At 44.6% G+C, this 13,402-nt stretch overlaps 2 protein-coding genes across 2 annotated transcripts in view; one reads left to right on the top strand and one right to left on the bottom strand.

Annotated features, from left to right (window-relative positions):
* ITSN2 (intersectin 2) overlaps positions 1-11,632 on the top strand; it is an 89,577-nt gene extending 77,945 nt beyond the window's left edge. Inside the window, exons 30-40 of the mRNA XM_009319659.1 lie at positions 2,455-2,576; positions 3,467-3,573; positions 4,210-4,393; positions 5,251-5,349; positions 5,522-5,689; positions 6,583-6,795; positions 7,536-7,657; positions 8,209-8,291; positions 8,454-8,537; positions 8,835-9,008; positions 10,161-11,632. Coding sequence (XP_009317934.1) covers positions 2,455-2,576; positions 3,467-3,573; positions 4,210-4,393; positions 5,251-5,349; positions 5,522-5,689; positions 6,583-6,795; positions 7,536-7,657; positions 8,209-8,291; positions 8,454-8,537; positions 8,835-9,008; positions 10,161-10,318 — 1,514 coding nt within the window. The 3' untranslated portion in view covers positions 10,319-11,632. The remainder of the gene's footprint in view (positions 1-2,454; positions 2,577-3,466; positions 3,574-4,209; positions 4,394-5,250; positions 5,350-5,521; positions 5,690-6,582; positions 6,796-7,535; positions 7,658-8,208; positions 8,292-8,453; positions 8,538-8,834; positions 9,009-10,160) is intronic.
* A 1,022-nt stretch (positions 11,633-12,654) lies between these two features.
* FAM228B (family with sequence similarity 228, member B) overlaps positions 12,655-13,402 on the bottom strand; it is a 17,148-nt gene continuing 16,400 nt past the window's right edge. Inside the window, exon 10 of the mRNA XM_009319732.1 lies at positions 12,655-12,721. Coding sequence (XP_009318007.1) covers positions 12,679-12,721 — 43 coding nt within the window. The 3' untranslated portion in view covers positions 12,655-12,678. The remainder of the gene's footprint in view (positions 12,722-13,402) is intronic.

Here is a 13,402-nt window from a genome sequence, read left to right as displayed (position 1 = left end):
GATGCAGGTCCACCCTTTCCGTACCAGTGAGCCCCTGGGTTGCTATGGCCACTTTGGAAAAACATTGGCAAATGCACTAGGGTAGTTGTTTTATTCTCCGTCTCGTTCGCCTTTTTTCCCTTCAGATCCAAATGCCTGAATTCACCCTCTAAAATCAGATGTGTGGATTGCGTACTATGTTTTTATGCCAGTATCATCAGACCTATCAAAATTTGGGGTGTTTTCACTGGTGCTTATTTAAATGTAAACTCGCACTCATCTGACAGTCCAAATACGGGTTAGTGCAGGAGCCAGTTAATTTAACTGCATTTTTGTATCTGATAATGAGCTTATAAACCAAATCTATTTTAGGTGCATAAAAAAAGGCCCGTTTTCCTTCCAGTGTTTGCTTCAACGTTAAGTAGACAGCATGAGACAGCCACAGATCCGAGCGTGTGGGTTGTTCTAACAGCTGTGATACAAGCAAACAGCAACAGGACCCTCAGTCCGTCCCTGCTTTTGTTGCCGGAGCGCACCTTGCAGTAGAAAAGAGAACCACATGGTCAACGCTGAGACTTCAAATCTGGACAAATAAAGTCTGGTTACTGTGCGAGCCCTTGATTATTCTAAAATTTCATGTCTTAGGAACCAGGTAGGCTTAAACTCAGTCCTGTGCAGACTAAAGAATGACGCTAGAATCCAGAAGTAGCACACACTGGCCACAGTCCATCTTGATGGATTGAGATAGCAAACTTCATAGGAATCATTTTGATCTGTAGCTGCACTCCTTTTCCTCATCTAATTTTGGCCTGATCGTAACTTTGGGAATAACTAAGGCCAGAAGCAGCATTCTGCACGATCAAAAGAGCTGCAATCCCAGGTCTTTTCATAAAAAGTGGCATTTTTTCAAATCTTGTCAGAAAGCTTAAGATCTGTGATCCTCCTTAGGGGTACAAAACAGAACTGAAAAGTCCTGATTTTAAATCTAGCTATCGCCTTTACTGTTTTACTTCTTTGCGTTGCTCAAAGGCTTTCCCTGTTAAAATACTTCGAATGGTATCATAAAACTTCATTTGACAAGTGTTTCTCTCTTGCTGAAGGTTGCGGCTCCTTCAAAGCAGCTTGATGCCTCTCCAGCAGGAAGCGCGCAAGCCTGGGCGGTTCCCATTAGGCCACCGTCACATCAAGTTTAGCCAAATCTTTCGTGTTTCTTGTTTCCCTCCCCCCCACACCACCCCCAATTTATCACTGACTCATTTTCATTTCATTATTTAGAGCAGAGAAATTTCCCATAAATAGATCTATACATTGGCAGTGAATAGAATAAAGTCACGTTCTAGTGTCCTAGATGTGTTAGGGTGACAAGGGAGACGCAGCCCTTCGTACTGCAGGTCACGCTGCCTTTCACACCACCTGTAAACTTTCAAAAAGTATCATTCCTCTAGAAATGCCGGATCTAAACGAGTCCCTGCGATGTCCTTTCTGCTATCCTGCAAAATCCACAGTTCACGTTGTATTAAAATCCGATGCCATCGCATCAAGTGATAGATGTATGTTCTCAAACGCTCTGTAATTGTTTCTTTTGTTTTCCCCCACCCTGCTGCTTCGCAGTACTCTGCTAGCATGTGATGGCTAACAGAGGGATCAGAGTTTGACTTTCTGTGCTCTCCTTTACCCATCTAAACATACTCACCACTTTGTTTTTACCAGTTTTTGATTCGATTACTCAATTGCAAACATTGTTGTCATGCTTACTAACATGTATACAGTGTGAAGCTGTAGGGTCTGCATGTTCTTACAGAAAACTTGGGGTCTGTGCCATTGGACGTCTGTGTGTTCCCGTGCATGATTTTGATTATTCATACTTGATGCATAAAAATAATTCAACATATTTCAGGCTCATTTTGTTTCTAAACGAGAAAAAAAGTTGTGCAACTGTGAAGTTACGCAACTGTAACGTTATGCATTATAACTTTACAAATTTGTACCGGTGGTTTGTATCATAAACTGATAACCAAGGCAGAGTGCTATGGAAATGGGGTGGAGATTAAAGGTGCAATGTCATAAGTCAGACCCCGACACATTCTAGATGACTTCATCTCACAAAAGACATTGCATAAGGTAAGAGAAAATGACAGTTTCGAAACAGTATGGCAGAAAAGGAGAAGAGATGAGAAAAACCATGAGACACATGGAGTGGCAGGAAGCCGGGAATTCTTATTCTGTGTGACAGAACGCACGAGAACAAGGGACGTTTGAAGAAATAAAAAGGCGACAGACTAAAAAAATGACATAAAGGGGGGAGGGGGTCGATCACTACATCACTCGATTGTGAAACCCGCTGCTGCTGTGGACAGGGTTTTACCACTGTCAATATAGTCTGAACCATAGGCTGGTGTATGTTGATGCAATTTTGTTAATTCATCAGATCTGATGGCCCCAGTGGGATCTAAACTACTGGCTTACTTCTCGTAGGGTGTGCTGATCTCCAGAGCCTTGACACTATGCAACCCATGGAAAGGAAAAGGCAGGGCTACATTCACGAACTCATTCAGACGGAAGAAAGGTATATGGACGATCTTCAGCTCGTCTTAGAGGTGAGATGTCTTGGATGTGAAAGTGCATTTGGAAGAACACCACCTCTGTCCTACTGATAATAGCAATAAAGGGATTCTTACGAATTGTGAAACGCTAGAGGAAGAAAGTGAGGTTGTGTGAGCACCTCCCTTTCTAGCGAATGTTATGTGGTTGTCCAGCAGGCAAAAATATCACGTGGTGAAATCCATCGTCTTATGAGGACCTTACTGTTTTCCAAATCCTGTTCTGAAGTGTTTGGGCTCAGTGTAAAGATGATGGGCTGGGCTGGGTTGTCTGGCAAAGCTGTGTAAGCACCATAGAAGTTTATTGTCTGCCTTCGTCTCCGACTTTATTTCTGGAAGCAAGACCACCTCACTAGGCAGGGCAGGAACTGGCCAGCGTTAGGTGGCCTTGGGCGTCTGACTTGACCTCTCTATATAAAACAGCTATGTGGTGAAGTGCTGAAGGTGTTAAATGGACTGAGTTACACAGGTGTTCTGCTATCCAGAGGTACTGCGCCGCGGGTCCCTGAAAGAAGCTGTAGTTCTGCATGCAGGTTGTGCATGCAGACTCCCAGTGCTCTGGGTATGGGGATAGGCGTGAAGCGTAAGTGTAATTTGTGTAGCAGTTGACTCCGAAATCATGGGCATGCTCTTCGGCTGAACGGTCAGCCTGCAGGTCCCAGTGCTTGTCCCTGCTTCACAAACGGTGATGCCGGTGTCAGAATGAGGTCACACACTTAGGAAGAACAGCGACAGCTGTCACAAGTGCTAGTAAGGAGCTGCTTTTAACTTTTGAGAAATTGGACACTGAGCGTTCAAAAAAAGCAAAATCACTGCTAGGCTAAAGAAGAGGCTGAGCTGCTTTTGTCTCTGAAGAGTTGCTCACCTTTCTGATTTTTTGACTGCAGGTTTTCCAAAAACCGATGGCTGACTCGGGCTGTCTCACGGAAGGAGAGATGGGGCTGATCTTTGTTAACTGGAAGGAACTCATCATGTCAAATACAAAGTTACTGAAGTGAGTACTTACCCACGTTTTTATGTTTTCCTCTTCATCTTTATTCTCTTGTTCCTTTCCCCAGGAAGTTTTCTGGGTTTACAGCAAATATTTCTGTCCTTGCTGATTTCCTGTGCGTGCGTGCATTCAGAACGGCTAAATGCATTCAGACTACCTCACAAAGAAGGAGTTGTTAAGAGAGAGAGGGGAGTAAACAGCAATAACAGATGCACGTTTGCTATAATACCTTAGAAATAGAGCCTACACAAAAGCATGTGCACGGAAGGCATTCTTCCCAGTTTTCTGCAAAGCAGCCTTCTGTTCTCTAAAAATAAACTTTGGAGAGACAAAGTGGCTAATAACTCATTGAAATGGGATGCTAGTTGAATGTAGAGATTGATGCCGATTGTCCCGGAAACCTCAAAGGAGAGTCTCGGTCCCGCAGACCCCATCAGGCAGATCGTTCAGCTCAGCGTGTTGTGCCGGTGACTTCCTGGGGGCTCAGCCTGGGCCCTGCGCCGGCTGGAAGCGCCCGAGCTGTGTAAGGGAATTCACCTGGCAGGCTTGCGTCCTTTCAGAGGTGGACGTTGTCAGGGTCTTGATTTAGGCCTCGCAGACTTGGCAGCAAAGTTGGATGGTGATTTCTTTCCTCTTCAGAGCCTTGCGAGTGCGTAAGAAAACAGGAGGAGAAAAAATGCCAGTGCAGATGATTGGGGACATCTTAGCAGCAGAGCTCTCTCACATGCAGGCCTACATTCGGTTCTGCAGCTGCCAGCTTAACGGAGCTTCGTTGCTGCAGCAGAAAACTGATGAAGATGCTGATTTCAAAGACTACTTAAAGGTATCTTATTCAGTAGCTTTTGTGCCTTCTCCTTTCCTCGATGACAGGAGCCCGACCAGATCAAAATAACCCAGGACAGTAAAATCTTGCAAAATAGCTAAGAACCTTCTAAGGTGTATTTATATGATGACCACGGTTAACACTGTGTGTGCTTTTTATTTATATACCTGTCTTTCTCTCTAGCTAATTTATTACTCCATTACCATTCCGTTGCTCGTTACTTCAGTGTAACGCTAACCCCACGAAGCTATGGTGCCGGTGTCTGCACCTTCCCAAAAATTCATGCTGTCAGAAGGGGTAAGAGTCTGTGGAGTTGAAATAAAAAAGCTGTTGTTCTGAACACGCTTTTAATTCAGTGGGGCGTGCAGTGTGTCTGAATGGTGGGGTTGCAGCCGGGGCCAGAGGTGTGCTGTGAGCATCACAGGCAGGCACGCTGCAGAAATAAATAAGGAATTGCTGCCATACTGCAGCCGATGCGGTGGCTTTGAGGCCATGAAAGGAGAAATGCCAGAACTGTTGACATCAGGCATTTGTTTCTTTCATTGCTTTGGTTTTTTTCAACCTGAGTGGAGCCTGTAATCTCAAAATAAAAGCTGGAACGGTTTTGAATGTAAGCATTCTGCATGAACAATGATCCTACGGCTTATGCTGGCAAAACGTCTGAGTACAATGACAACGCCGCCTTTCCTGTTTGTTCTAGATAGAAGTATTGTTTGCTTACAGAAAAATCTTAAGATTTCTTGGAAGGCCTGGAAAAATGAATCCGATCCGACAGTTTTCAGTTTTCAGTGCGGTGAGGCAACTGTTTCTTGATGAGTAACGCAATGTCTCTGTTAAATCTCTGGGTTGCACCATAGAAACTTGCCTTGGACCCTCGCTGCAAAGGAATGCCCCTCTCCAGTTTCCTCCTGAAACCTATGCAAAGAATAACCCGCTACCCTCTGCTCATAAAGAGTGTGAGTACCCTAAACGAGGTTTTGTAGGTGAATGCTTTTGAGTTTGGTCTCGATAGCAAAAGCAAAAAAAAGCCTTGTCCCTTTATAGGGATTTCTCTGAGAGCGCGGGGAAGTAGTACCTGTGCTTACCTCTGTTTTGATCTTGTTTTCTCCCCTTTTTGATCCATACCAGATTCTAGAGAACACTCCAGAAAATCACCCCGATCACAGTAACCTCAAGCTTGCGTTGGAGCGCGCGGAGGAGCTGTGCTCTCAAGTTAACGAAGGGGTGCGTGAGAAAGAGAACTCGGACAGGCTGGAATGGATACAGTCCCACGTCCAGTGCGAAGGTCTTGCTGAGGTAGCTGCGTTGATACGCTGTACGGCGGAGACTTTTCCGAGTCATTTCAGAAAGGCCAAGGGGGGAGTGGGGGTCCTTGCTCACATCCGTTATTGGACCGTCATCCACTGCTGAGCTCTTGGCAGAGATGCTTTTATTAAATTCTGCTTGCAGCCGTAACGTGATGAGCCCTCGTTGGTTTTGCATGATTTTGGCAGTGGAGAAATCTCTGTTAATCAGCTTAAAACTGGTACCATTTAAACGGTTAAACGAACAGAAATAAGTCTTATCTCTGAAGTTCTGGTCGTGCTGCCTTTGGGCTAAGTCAGGTGTTACTTTGTGGAATTTCACTTAGTGTGCATTTCCCAGGGTTTTCCTTCACGCAGAAAGGGCACAGAAGCCCTCAATGCCAGATCCTCAAAGGTACGTGGGGTCCAGGCCCCTGTGCCTTTCAGGACAGCCTTCAAAATGAGGTGTTGTGACAGTTCTCCACTGGCTGCGTAAGGAACCAGGGCTTGACAGGTCCAGAAGGTCTGTCCTAGTTCCATCACCTAATCGTGCACCCGTAAGAGGTGACCTGACTGCAGACTCTGCAGGCTCTTCTTAAACACAGCTTCTGGACAACAGAAAAGTGACCATGAGATAAATGCCTCCATCCAGTCAGACCCGTGTGTACGTTGTTGGTAAGGCTTAAATCTGCTTTAAGTTGGGAGTAGTGCTGATACCATGGCAGATCATAAAAGTTTCCCTTCTCTTCGTTTGTAACTGAATTCTAATGAATTTAGTTTAGAATTCTGAAACAAAACTGAAGAGGATTTTGAGCAGCTTGAGCGATCTCTACTGTGAAGAGGAGCAGGAACTGATGCCTGCGTTAACTTGCTGCTGCTGCTAATGGGTTTTGTCTCTCCTCCCAGCAACCGGTGTTCAACTCCTTCACAAACTGCTTGGGACCACGGAAACTCCTGCACAGTGGCAAGCTGTACAAGGCCAAGAGCAGTAAGGAGCTGTATGGCTTCCTTTTCAATGACTTCCTCCTGCTCACCTACATGGTTAAACAGTTCGTCTCTTCTGGCTCCGATAAACTGTTCAGCCCCAAATGCAACTCCCAGTTCAAAATGTACAAAATGGTGAGTGAATCCAGGTGCCCCGTGGTCATGTTGATACAGTGGGACCTGGCTTCTGATGAGGAATGCTGTTCTCCCTGCTGGGATTAGCTGTCTGGCCCCGACTGATCATTTGCTGTCATATGGGCGTGTACTGGCAGCCAACACGCACAAATGCCGTTTGGCTTAGTCCCCGGAAAAGGACAGGCTTCTGTGTCGTGGTTTAATAAACACTGCTGTCCACGTTGAGGTGAAAGGGCAGAAACAGCATCGTGCCTGAGCAGCGGAGAGGGATGTTCAGAAGCAGGAGCCTTGACTTACGTTTGCACAAGTTCCTGCATCACCAGAAAAAACTTGTCCGTCTTTAGAAAACAGTAAAGGGTGCAAAACTTTAGTCTCTGTGTCCACAGAGCGCGTGTTCTCAAGATTTTAGAGCTGGGGAGATAACTTTAAGCATCGGGGCTGCTTTCCGACAGGGAACCTGGGAGATCTCCAGGATTTCCAAGCTCCACACTGCAGCTCTGCTTACGCGGTCCTGCCCCTTTCACAAAGCTCTTCACCTAGGAAGACGGAACGGGGTGTATCACCAGAGTAGTTTTTCTCTCAGTCCTTTCTCACATCCTTTATACGGTGATTTGATTGTTCGTCCTGTGTCCTACGACTTTCATTTTCCCTACGATAAAACAATGTATTTAAACAGCCTTGTAGAGTTTCTGTTTATTGTCAGGGTGATGCTGCCACAGTGATGTTTGCTTTTCTTTCAGCCTGTTTTCCTTAATGAAGTCCTAGTGAAATTGCCCACAGATCCTTCAAGTGATGAGCCAGTTTTCCACATATCACACATTGACAGAGTTTACACGCTTAAAACTGACAACATTAATGAGCGGTGAGTAGTGAAAATGCAGATCTGAGCTTAAACTTGTTGATCATGGCTGTAGGCTGTTTCCAGTGAGCAGAAATGGGGGTGTCTCAGTTCAAGAACAGGGTTTAGTTTCTTGGTCAGGAAATAAACTCGTTTGACTCTCATTTGAATTACAAGTTTTCTCTGATTTTGTTGTGCTTGTGCGGCAGCTCTTGCAGTGGAATCCAGTCACATCTACTGCTCCTCGATGTTACAGTTGTATAGAAGAATAGTTTAGGGCTGCAAAGTCCAGCGTCCCATAGGTTCTTCCCCAGTCCTGGTCAGTCTTTAATATGACCGCGCAGTCTTTAATAAAACAGCAGCTTCACGTCCATTTATTTAGGCTGATGTGGAAATGTGGCATGAGGTTAAATCTGAAAACACCATCACTTTAGTCCTTGAACTAACTTGATTTGTGATGCCTCTGAAACACAGTGGGGGGGAAATAATGGCAAAAGAGATCGGGGCAGAGTCACCGATACTGAGGAATTTCCTGCCTGTGGTATGACCCTGACCATAGGGATTGCTCGTTGCAGCACTGCCTGGGTCCAGAAAATCAAAGCAGCATCAGAGCAGTACATCGAAACTGAGAAGAAGAAACGTGAAAAGGCTTATCAAGGTACCTACCGGGTTCGGTGTTTTCCTCTCATCCACACGGACACGTGGGCAGGGCCTTTTCTGGGTGATGCCACAGAGTCTGTGTAGGATCCCCCTCTTCAGATCTATTGCCAATTTTTACGGTTGCAACCAATCCATTTATTTCTGACTTCTTTGTTCCCAGCTCGCTCACAGAAGACCTCAGGAATAGGACGCTTGATGGTGCACGTGATTGAAGCAACAGAGCTCAAGGCCTGTAAGCCCAATGGTAAGTGGAGGATACAGTGTCAAATCCCTTTTATTCCTGCAACGTTTGGAGAGGCTTGCTGAGAGGAGTTTGGCGATTTGAGAAACACTGTGGATTCAGCTACAGCTTCTGAACGAATTAGCCATTATTTTGTTTCAGGGGACCGAGCGAAGAACCAGCTCTGTGCTGCTCTAGAATATAGGGATTGCCTGACCCACATCTTCTGGACAGCAGCATTGATGTGTGTCCAAGCAGCCTCCAGATGGGGAGGGAGGTCTCTGCGCTGCAGAGGTGTTTCACTGCTTGTTCTGTGTTTAGGGAAGAGCAACCCCTATTGTGAAATCAGCATGGGCTCTCAGAGCTACACTACGAGGACCCTGCAGGACACCTTGAACCCCAAGTGGAACTTCAACTGCCAGTTTTTCGTTAAGGATCTGCATCAGGATGTCCTGTGTATCACCATGTTTGACAGAGATCAATTTTCACCCGATGGTAAGTGTGAACATTTGTTTTAGGAAAAGAATGCTTTTTTGTGACTTGGGGTACACAGTCCCTCACCAGCAGTTCCAAGAGCCTGTAGGTATGATTGCTTCCTGAGAAAGGTTGTGTAAAAACGAGGCCTCCTTGCTCAAGAGGTTGAGGTTCAATAGCCCTCCAGAGCCAACAGCTCTGGGCAGTCAGATTTGATCCTACTCTGGCTTTTCTATCAGACACAGAATTATTATTTTGTCAGACTGGGGAGACAAGAGAAGTTGAAAGCAGTTTTTCTCTCTCGCTATAGGTGGTGCCCAAAAATAAGGTGCTAGGTTATACTTGCACAGCAACAGCTTGATAAGCTTTCTTCTTTTGCTTGGAAGCCAAACACGTTTTTGGCAGTCGGTAGCTTCTAGTACTCTTTAAAAGGTTAAGTGCTTTTTCAGGGCTCTGACACACAGTTGATTATTTCAGGTTTGCAAGGTACTGCCTTGACCTGAGTTGCCCTACGTGTAACTACAACTCAGTCTTCTCTCCTGTGAGGTAACGTGACTTTGCAAGGCTCCTTCTCCCTGTTGGACAGCAGAGTCTGTTGTTTTTTCAGTTCATGGTAAACTTTTTAATGCACACACACAAAGATGTTTGTGTATGAAATGGCCACAAAGAGGGTATATAATTTCTGAATAGGACTGTAAACCTATGAGTGGCAGTAGTTGTTCAAGGTCATTGTTCTCGTGAGAAGAATGATACATAAGCCTAATTAAAAGTTGGCTGAGCCAAAATAGGTGGAATTTTCTTTTTATTGTCTTCATAGCACCGCAGCTGACTTGTAAACATCACTTAACTCTGACCTTGCAGCTCTAAGGCCGGAGAACATTTGAAATTGTGTTTCTGAAAAGGAACTGTATTTTCAAAGCCCTTAGATCAAACGGTGACATAAAGGCATGTTTTCCGTCCTAGTTCCATAGCATTTTTGTCTTCTGAAAAGACCGTTTTTTGTCACTGCTGGCTGATTTACACGGGGCTGAGGGCTAGTCAAACAGGAGGCTTGGGAGTAGTGCTCTGGAACTGAATACAGACTATGCAGCATTGCTGCTTAACCTGACGCTTTCAGATTTTCTAAGCTTAACGTCTTTGCTTAATGAAATTTCTTACTCATTTGCCCAACAGATTTTTTGGGTCGCACTGAAGTTCCAGTAGCAAAAATCAGAACAGAACAAGAAAGCAAAGGCCCCACGACTAAACACTTACTGCTGCATGAAGTTCCAACAGGCGAAGTCTGGGTCCGTTTTGACCTGCAGCTCTTCGATCAGAAAACACTCCTCTAAGAAAACTTTTTTAATTTATGAAGGACGACTGAAGCTGACAGCTTGAACATTTTTTTTGGTAAAAGATCCCTTGCCCCACGCTGGTTATTAAGCAAGAGTTCCTGCTGCTTCTGTATTTCCCCTTAGTTACTGGTTGCGTTTAGTTCCTTGCAGCGTTCAAAGTTGTTGATCTATGCAAACAGAAATGTTACTGTATATAGAGTACTATAGCTCAGTGCCTTTTTATTATGTTGGAATATTTTGGGTTTGATGCCAATGTTTCCATTTTCAGGACCATAAAAAGTATTAAGCAGAAATACGGCATCAAGATGTATGTATATTTTACCACTCAGTCTCACATATAGACTGAGGAATGGTTTAGCTCAGCACTAGAATCATTCCATTTGAAATCTGAAAAGTGATATCCACTGGAATCTTCCCGTCTCAGGATGATAGTTCTAAAGATTAAATGCTGAAGAAGCCTTAGCACTGGAGAAGTCTCCGATATATTGTATATTCTTTAAGAATCAAGTGTAGTTCTTTACTTGACTTAGTTCTGCACTGAAATCAGTAACTGCTACTTGATTTTTCTTTCCGCTTCAGTTTGATTCATCATTCTCTGCTGAGACAATGTGGTTGTGAAGAATAACTAGAAAAATATTTTAAATACTGTGACCCACAATAATGTGGAAAAATACTCTTCAGCTTTTGGTTTTTTTCCTAAATGTAAGTTATTTGTGTACATTTCCTTGGTCTTGCAGACCTCCATGTGAATCTTGAAGCTTTGACATTGCCAACATGTATATATAGAGAGAAAAATATAAGTTTATTAATGTAATTTGTCTACAGATGTTTATTGATGCATAGTGATTTTTAAAAAGTATATTTTATTGTACAGGGGAATGTGAAATAATGAGAAAAACTTATAGGATTAAATTCAAGAAAAGTTTATTACAAGTTTAAAAGGTTTGCTTGGGGGGGAACTGCCACCCCAACACGAACCTGTAAAATGAGATTGGTTGAAAGCAAAAACTTGCTCTTGGCACCAAAATCAGGGATGGTTAAAAAAAACAAAGTTTGTTTATAAAGGGTTTGATAAGTTGTAACCATTTTACTGCCGCCTTAAACTGCTTTGTTGAAAAAGCACAGCATGCAATTCCGAGCAGCACGTGCCCTTGTTTTCCCTGGGTGCAGCAATACCTCCTGATGTCTGACAGTTTCACACTCGATTGCCATCTGTGTACCCTCCTGTTACAGGGCTGAGTCAACCTCTGTTACTTTTAACAGTTTTCTGTGGTTCAGTATTTCTAATCCTAAATAAAACTAAATCTTGGCAACTCGTGAGAGATTGTGTCTGTACAGTGGGAGTTTGGAGCTTCTTGAACAAGCATAGAGAAAATTCTGTTTTCAGGCTTTGACAGCAGAGCTGCTGCTGTGCGGGCACGCTAGCGGGGAGACAGGGACCGCCCTGGAAGAAGAGAGAAGCCAATTTGTAGGGCGCTGACAGCCTTTGTTGCTCGGCACTGACTGTCCAAAAAGTGCTAGACATTTTGTACACCACCACTTCCCATCTCCTCTCCCCTAATTATTTCCCGCCTTCTCAGAATACTCAATATGTATGTTCAAGTTTGATTTACTGCTTGTACGCTGCCTCCAGCAGAAAATCCTTTGAACCCTTGGTAGTAGCCTAACGTTATTTTGCAACAAATATTTGGCGAGACATTCACTATGGGAGTTCTGATAAAGATTTGAATAAACAAAACCAAATCATTATTTCCTTATCAGTGCCTTCTAAGCCCCTCTTCTGTACACATCTGCTCACCACGCCCATAGCCAGGAGCACCTCTTTCTTATTCAAAGAGAGGGTTTGTTCTTAAATCTCAAGGTGACCTCTTTCAGCTTCACGCACGATTGCAACAGCTGTAGCTAAAATTTTGCAAGCTTTGCCATTCATTCCCTCTGCCCACTGCCAACATTCACGCTTCTTGTGATATGAAATACAGTGGACTCGGAGCTGTAGCTGTTGCCAGAGCTGGGGATAACATACAGATCCTGCACTGGGTAGAAGAGGGACCTAGTAGACTTCAACTTTTCTCACCAGTTCATCTCCTTTAATACAAAGGCTCCATCACCCTATAAACCAGAGAACATCAGCACTGTCTTTGTAGAGCTGGAAATAACAGGAGCAGCATCTCAAACATTTCTTTGGCTGCTGGGTAACAGTACTTCAGAACCACGTGTTCAAGACAATGAGTTTATTGCCGTTTGCCAGAAGACCTGGCCTGTTACCACTTGCTTTGGCAGAAGATGTAACACGTTTTGCAAACGGTACCTTCTGATGCCCGTGTTTGCCGCTGCAGTCAGCTGGAAGACAGGTGACATCATCGGACCTCGCCATCTTTGTGGTGGCTGATGCCCTTCCGCCTTTAAACAGAAGTAAAACCTATTGCAGTCCATGCAACGCGAAGGCTGCTGTAGCCCAGCAGAGCTTCCTGCACTAGCTCTTTCCCACACTCCAGGAAATGTTTATCTTTGTAACCAGTTTTCCTTCTAGAATGTGCCATTATCCCAGAACTGCTGTAAACATGCTGGAGTAAAGCCTTGGGCCAGTAAGAGGCATAAAATTCCAGGGCAGGGGGGGGAGAGAGTGGGCCTGGGTCAGGAGGACATCAGGCTCCCAGTTCAGCTTTGATGTTTTTGTCACTGGGGAGCAGGAGTTCCCTTAGGTGTCGGGTACTGCAAGGGCAGAACCAGAGAGCTTTCAAAAGCGGTGAATCGGAGCACTGGGACTTGAAAAAAACAACAATGTAGTTAAAAAAAAAAAAATCACTCTTTGCTGATCCCAAATGCTTCTCTATCGGGGCAGGCCAGCGGGGGCTCTCTAGTGGTCTCAGCTTAGGCAGCTGCATCACTGCTCCAGTTCAGTTCACCATTAGTCATCTCTACTGTACTTTGAGTCCAACCAGCCTGTACGCCAACAAAGACCTGTTACGAAGCTTAGCTATAGGATACAGCTTTCTGGAGTGGTGTGTAGCTCCCTCAGCACAGGCCGCTCCTTTACAGGACCAGCCTCCTGGCTTGAGCCAGGATGCACACCGTATCACA

Source organism: Pygoscelis adeliae, unplaced genomic scaffold (assembly GCF_000699105.1).
Source record: "Pygoscelis adeliae isolate BGI_AS28 unplaced genomic scaffold, ASM69910v1 Scaffold121, whole genome shotgun sequence".
Lineage (NCBI taxonomy): Eukaryota > Metazoa > Chordata > Aves > Sphenisciformes > Spheniscidae > Pygoscelis > Pygoscelis adeliae.
Note: the sequence above shows the minus strand (reverse complement) of the source record. Positions and strands in the feature narration are given on the sequence as shown.